Source organism: Eubalaena glacialis, chromosome 11, assembly GCF_028564815.1.
Source record: "Eubalaena glacialis isolate mEubGla1 chromosome 11, mEubGla1.1.hap2.+ XY, whole genome shotgun sequence".
NCBI classification, from domain to species: domain Eukaryota; kingdom Metazoa; phylum Chordata; class Mammalia; order Artiodactyla; family Balaenidae; genus Eubalaena; species Eubalaena glacialis.
In genome coordinates, this window is record NC_083726.1 from 110693159 (window position 1) to 110699961 (window position 6803).

At 41.9% G+C, this 6803-nt stretch overlaps 1 protein-coding gene across 2 annotated transcripts in view; it reads right to left on the bottom strand.

Annotated features, from left to right (window-relative positions):
• Positions 1–5821, bottom strand: part of CD4 (CD4 molecule) — a 28172-nt gene extending 22351 nt beyond the window's left edge. Inside the window, exons 1-3 of one of the 2 annotated variants that reach the window (XM_061204982.1) lie at positions 5773–5821; positions 5474–5638; positions 1382–1384 (exon numbers count right to left, since the gene is read on the bottom strand). In XM_061204982.1, the coding sequence (XP_061060965.1) occupies positions 1382–1384; positions 5474–5638; positions 5773–5821 (217 nt within the window). The remainder of the gene's footprint in view (positions 1–1381; positions 1385–5473; positions 5639–5772) is intronic. The other variant, XM_061204981.1, reaches the window with a different exon arrangement.
• Between the last annotated feature and the right edge of the window lie 982 nt (positions 5822–6803).

Below are 6803 nucleotides of genomic sequence, written 5' to 3' on the forward strand. Positions count from 1 at the left end.
AAATGTCTATTTAGGTCTTCTGCCCATTTTTGGATTGGGTTGTTTTTTTTTTTTGATATTGAGCTGCATGAGCTGCTTGTATATTTTGGAGATTAATCCTTTGTCAGTTGCTTCATTTGCAAATATTTTCTCCCATTCTGAGGTTGTCTTTTTGTCTTGTTTATGGTTTCCTTTGTTGTGCAAAAGCTTTTAAGTTTCATTAGGTCCCATTTGTTTATTTTTGTTTTTATTTCCCTTTCTCTAGGAGGTGGGTCAAAAAGGATCTTGCTGTAATTTATGTCGTAGAGTGTTCTGCCTATGTTTTCCTCTAAGAGTTTTATAGTGTCTGGCCTTACATTTAGGTCTTTAATCCATTTTGAGTTTACTTTTGTGTATGGTGCTAGGGAGTGTTCTAATTTCATTCTTTTACATGTAGCTGTCCAGTTTTCCCAGCACTACTTATTGAAGGGCTGTCTTTCCTCCATTGTATATTCTTGCCTCCTTTATCAAAGATAAGGTAACCATATGTGTGTGGGTTTATATCTGGGCTTTCTATCCTGTTCCACTGATCTGTATTTCTGTTTTTGTGCCAGTACCATACTGTCTTGATTACTGTAGCTTTGTAGCATAGTCTGAAGTCAGGGAGCCTGATTCCTCCAGCTCCATTTTTCTTTCTCAAGATTGCTTTGGCTATTCGGGGTCTTTTGTTTTTCCATACAAATTGTGAAATTTTTTGTTCTAGTTCTGTGAAAAATGCCATTGGTAGTTTGATAGGGATTGCATTGAATCTGTAGATTGCTTTGGGTAGTATAGTCATTTTCACAATGTTGATTCTTCCAATCCAAGAACATGGTATATCTCTCCATCTATTTGTATCATCTTTAATTTCTTTCATCAGTGTCTTATAGTTTTCTGGATACAGGCCTTTTGTCTCCTTAGGTAGGTTTATTCCTAGATATTTTATTCTTTTCATTGCAGCGGTAAATGGGAGTGTTTCCTTAATTTCTCTTTCAGATTTTTCATCATTAGTATATAGGAATGTAAGAGATTTCTGTGCATTAATTTTGTATCCTGCAACTTTACCAAATCCATTGATTAGCTCTAGTAGTTTTCTGGTAGCCTCTTTAGGATTCTCTATGTATAGTATCATATCATCTGCAAAGAGTGACAGTTTTACTTCTTCTTTTCCGATTTGGATTCCTTTTATCTCTTTTTCTTCTCTGATTGCTGGGGCTAAAACTTCCAAAACTATGTTGAATAATAGTGGTGAGAGTGGGCAACCTTGTCTTGTTCCTGATCTTAGTGGAAATGGCTTCAGTTTTTCACCATTGAGGACGATGTTGGCTGTGGGTTTATCATATATGGCCTTTATTATGTTGAGGTAAGTTCCCTCTGTGCCTACTTGCTGGAGGGTTTTTATCATAAATGGGTGTTGAATTTTGTCAAAAGCTTTTTCTGCATCTATTGAGATTATCATATGGTTTTTATCCTTCAGTTTGTTAATATGGTGTATCACATTGATTGATTTGCATATATTGAAGAATCCTTGCATTCCTGGGATAAACCCTACTTGATCATGGTGTATGATCCTTTCAGTGTGCTGTTGGATTCTGTTTGCCAGTATTTTGTTGAGGACTTTAGCATCTATGTTCATCAGTGATATTGGCCTGTAGTTTTCTTTTTTTTTTTCACATCTTTGTCTGATTTTGGTATCAGGGTGATGGTGGCCTCATAGGATGAGTTTGGGAGTGTTCCTCCCTCTGCTATATTTTGGAAGAGTTTGAGAAGGATAGGTGTTAGCTCTTCTCTAAATGTTTGATAGAATTCACCTGTGAAGCCATCTGGTCCTGGGCTTTTGTTTGTTGGAAGATTTTTAATCACAGTTTCAATTTCAGTGCTTGTGACTGGGCTGTTCATATTTTCTATTTCTTCTTGGTTCAGTCTCAGAAGGTTGTGCTTTTCTGAGAATTTCTCCATTTCTTCCAGGCTGTCCATTTTATTGGTGTATAGTTGCTTGTAGTAATCCCTCATGATTCTTTGTATTTCTGCAGGGTCATCTGTTACTTCTCCTTTTTCCTTTCTAATTTTGTTGATTTGAGTCTTCTCTCTTTTTTTTTTTGATGAGTCTGGCTAGTGCTTTACCAATTTTGTTTATCTTCTCAAAGAACCCAGCTTTTACTTTTATTGATCTTTGCTATTGTTTCCTTCATTTCTTTTTCATTTATTTCTGATCTGATCTTTATGATTTCTTTCCTTCTGCTAATTTTGGGGGGTTTTTTGTTCTTCTTTCTCTAATTGCTTTAGGTATAAGGTTAGGTTATTTGAGATGTTTCTTGTTTCTTGAGGTAGGATTGTATTGCTATAAACTTCCCTCCTAGAACTGCTTTTGCTGCATCCCATAGGTTTTGGGTAGTCGTGTTTTCATTGTCATTTGTTTCCAGGTGTTTTTTAATTTCCTCTTTGATTTCTTCAGTGATCTCTTGGTTATTTAGTAGCATATTGTTTAGCCTCCATGTGTTTGTATTTTTTACAGTTTTTTTTCCTGTAATTGATATCTAGTCTCATAGTGTTGTGGTCGGAAAAGATACTTGATATGATTTCAATTTTCTTAAATTTACCAAGGCTTGATTTGTGACCCAAGATATGGTGTATCCTGGAGAATGTTCCATGAGCACTTGAGAAGAAACTGTATTCTGTTGTTTTTGGATGGAATGTCCAAAAATATCAATTAAGTCCATCTGGTTTAATGTGTCATTTAAAGCTTGTGTTTCCCTATTTATTTTCATTTTGGATGGTCTGTCCATTGGTGAGAGTAGGGTGTTAAAGTTGCCTACTATTATTGTGTTACTGTTGATTTCCCCTTTTATGGCTGTTAGCATTTGCCTTACGTATTGAAGTGCTCCTATGTTGGGTGCATAAATATTTACAATTGTTATATCTTCTTGGATTGATCCCTTGATCATTATGTAGTGTCCTTCTTTGTCTCTTGTAATAGTCTTTATTTTAAAGTCTATTTTGTCTGATATGAGAATTGCTACTCCAGCTTTCTTTTGATCTCCATTTGCATGGAATATCTTTTTCCATCCCCTCACTTTCAGTCTGTATGTGTCCCTAGGTCTGAAGTGGGTCTCTTGTAGACAGCATATATATGGTTCTTGTTTTTGTATCCGTTCAACCAGTCTATGTCTTTTGGCTGGAGCATTTAATCCATTTACATTTAAGGTAATTATTGCTATGTATGTTCCTATTACCATTTTCTTAATTGCTTTGGGTTTGTTATTGCAGGTCTTTTCCTTCTCTTGTGTTTCCTGCCTAGAGAAGTTCCTTTAGCATTTGTTGTAAAGCTGGTTTGGTGGTGATGAATTCTCTTAGCTTTTGCTTGTCTGTAAAGGTTTTAATTTCTCCGTAGAATCTGAATGAGATCCTTGCTGGGTAGAGTAATCTTGGTTGTAGGTTTCCCTTTCATCACTTTAAATATATCCTGCCACTCCCTTCTGGCTTGCAGAGTTTCTGCGGAAAGATCAGCTGTTAACCTTATGGGGATTCCCTTCTATATTATTTGTTGCTTTTAATATTTTTTCTTTGTATTTAGTTTTTGCTAGTTTGATTAATATGTGTCTTGGCATGTTTCTCCTTAGATTTATCCTGTATGGGACTCTCTGTGCTTCCTGGACTTGACTGACTATTTCCTTTCCCATATTAGGGAAGTTTTCAACTATAATCTCTTCAAATATTTTCTCAGTCCCTTTCTTTTTCTCTTCTTCTTCTGGGACCACTATAATTCGAATGTTGGTGCGTTTAATGTTGTCCCAGAGGTCTCTGAGGCTGTCCTCAATTCTTTTCATTCTTTCTTCTTTATTGTGCTCTGTGGTAGTTATTTCCACTATTTTATCTTCCAGGTCACTTATCCGTTCTTCTGCCTCAGTTATTCTGCTATTGATTCCTTCTAGAGAATTTTTAATTTCATTTACTGTGTTGTTCATCATTGTTTGTTTGCTCTTTAGTTCTTCTAGGTCCTTGTTAAACGTTTCTTGTATTTTCTCCATTCTGTTTCCAAGATTTTGGATCATCTTTACTATCATTACTCTGAATTCTTTTTCAGGTAGACTGCCTATTTCCTCTTCATTTGTTTGGTTTGGTGGGTTTTTACTTTGCTCCTTCATCTGCTGTGTATTTCTCTGTCTTCTCATTTTGCTTAACTTACTGTGTTTGGGGTCTCCTTTTCAGAGGCTGCAAGTTCGTAGTTCCTGTTGTTTTTGGTGTCTGCCCCTAGTGGGTAAGGTTGGTTCAGTGAGTTGTGTAGGCTTCCTGGTGGAGGGGACTGGTGCCTGTGTCCTGGTGGGTGAGTCTGGATCTTGTCTTTCTGGTGGGCAGGACCACGTCCGGTGGTGTGTTTTGGAGTGTCTGTGAACTTATTATGATTTTAGGCAGCCTCTCTGCTAATGCATGGGGTTGTGTTCCTGTCTTGCTAGTTGTTTGGAATGGGGTGTCCAGCACTGGAGCTTGCTGGTCATTGAGTGGAGTTGGGTCTTAGTGTTGAGATGGAGATGAGACGGAGATCTCTGGGAGAGCTCTCGCCGGTTGATATTACATGGGGCCAGGTGGTCTCTGGTGGTCCAATGTCCTGAACTCGGCTCTCCCACCTCAGAGGCACAGGCCTGACACCCGGCCAGAGCACTAAGACCCTGTCAGCCACACAGCTTACATGTAAATGGGTTAAATTCTTCAATCCAAAGGCACAGGGTGGCTGGCCGTCTCTGCTCTGCTTGGTCCTCCAGCTAGGCGTTGTCCTCCGGGTGTGCTTGATATGGAGAGCCTGCTTGGGATCCAGGTCCAGCTGCATTCCTTAGCATCTAGAAGAAGCAGCCATAGCCCCCATCCTCCCCTCTCCCTGGGGCAACTCTTCACGATCCTGGAGCATCCGAGGCTCCACCCCTCATGCTGCTAGCGGTGCCACTGGTGGCATTTTGACTCCTTTTTTTTTCTACTTTTGACTTATATGACACTCTCATTCAATAATGTGCTGAATATTAGAGGTCATACACAGAAGAAAGAAGAGTTATTTAAAGAGAAGCATGAGAGTAAAATTTACGTGAGAAAGTAATCTCCTTTACTGCAAAATAACGTTCCTAAGAAATACTGAAATCTTAATTCTTTCCACTTTAAAAGCTAGAAATAAATCATTCTATTGCTTTTAATGGAAGTAAACAAAGTATGGTCATGGATCTGTAGCAACAGTATTCATGAAATCATGGGTTTTATATGATAGTTATTTTTCTAATATCCATTAAAATAATGAAATTATAATAGACCACCAGAAGCCATTCCCCAGCCCACCAGCAGCTAGCAGAGGGAGGCTCTGGACTTGGCGAGTCCCTGAGACTCTCAGCTGGAACCTCCAGGATCCCAGAGTTTACTAGGAGCTGGGCTCTGACACCAGGGGTGTTCAATCCCTGGGGCTTTCCTCTCTGAACGGGGAGTGGGACCAGCCTACCTTTGTGCAAGAAGGAGCCATGACGCCCCAGAATCTTGGTCTGGTTAGAATTTTTCCAGCTGAAGGGCAGGTTCTTTTTCTGGTAAGCTTTGCAGGGCAGCTCTGCGAGGTCTCCTGCCTTACCCAGCACCACGTTTTTCCCCTGAGTGCCGGCTGGGAGCATCACTAGGTAGAAAAACAGGGGGTCAGGCCTCGAGGGTGTGGCTGCCCTGCCTCCGCCTCATCCCCCCCCACTGCATTTCCCAATCAGCCCCTCCTCCCAGGCCACCTGCACCCAGACTCCAAGTCTGAGCACTCACCCAGTTGCAGCACCAGGAACAGGTGCCTAAGAGAGGTTCCGGGGTCCATTGTGGCTTTGCTGAGGCAGGCAGGGACCTGGGCCTTCCCCCAAAGAAAAGGCAGGGCCTGGGGGAGACACCAGTCATCAGTCAGCAGGCATTCACCCGGCCTGGGACCCCTTCAGGACCTGGACAGCCAGGCCAGGATCTAGACGTGCAGATCTCTAACAAGACACCCACTGGACGCTCCACACATGCTGTGCTCAGGCCAGGGGTGGGTTCTCTGCCAGGTGGGACCAGAAACGGATTCTTGGAGAAGGTGGTAAATTGGGACTAGGACCAGGGAGCCAAGCCAAGTCATGAAGGTCCTTGAGTGCCATACTGGGAGGCTGGGACTCGACCCTGGGCGCTAGGGAGCTTTACTTAGAGAAGGACAGGAGTAGATTTACAAGATAGATGCCTTCAGCTGCTGAGCAAACAATGAGCTGGAGGAGGTCAAGCGCTGGAGGCAGGATTTCAGGAATCCTGGTGAGAGAAGATGAGGCCTGAACTCAGAGAGAGGGACTTGAGGGAGGAGTTCTGAATTAAAACTCCCAGGACTGGGACTTCCCTCGTGGTCCAGTGGGTAAGACTCCACGCTCCCAATGCAGGGGGCCCAGGTTTGATCCCTGGTCTGGGAACTAGATCCCGCACGCATGCCACAACTAAGAAGTCCGCATGCCGCAACTAAAGATCCCACATGCCGCAACTAAGACCCGGCACAGCCAAAATAAATAAATAAATAAATATTTAAAAAATAAAATAAAACTGCCAGGACTTGGGGCCTGATTCAGTGTGAGTGATGCGGTCAGAGAAAGAGCAGAGGGCAATTCCCTGCTCACTGTCAGACCGACCCTATGAGGCCTCTGAGTGGGACAAGGAGAAAGATGATGTTTCAGAGTTTCTGTGGGCTTGGAAGACAGACAAGGCTGTGGAGGAGAGGGTCGCAGAAAGGCTCTGAACGGGCCTCAAGGAATGGGCGGCACTGGGTTGGAGCAGTGATTCTCAGCATG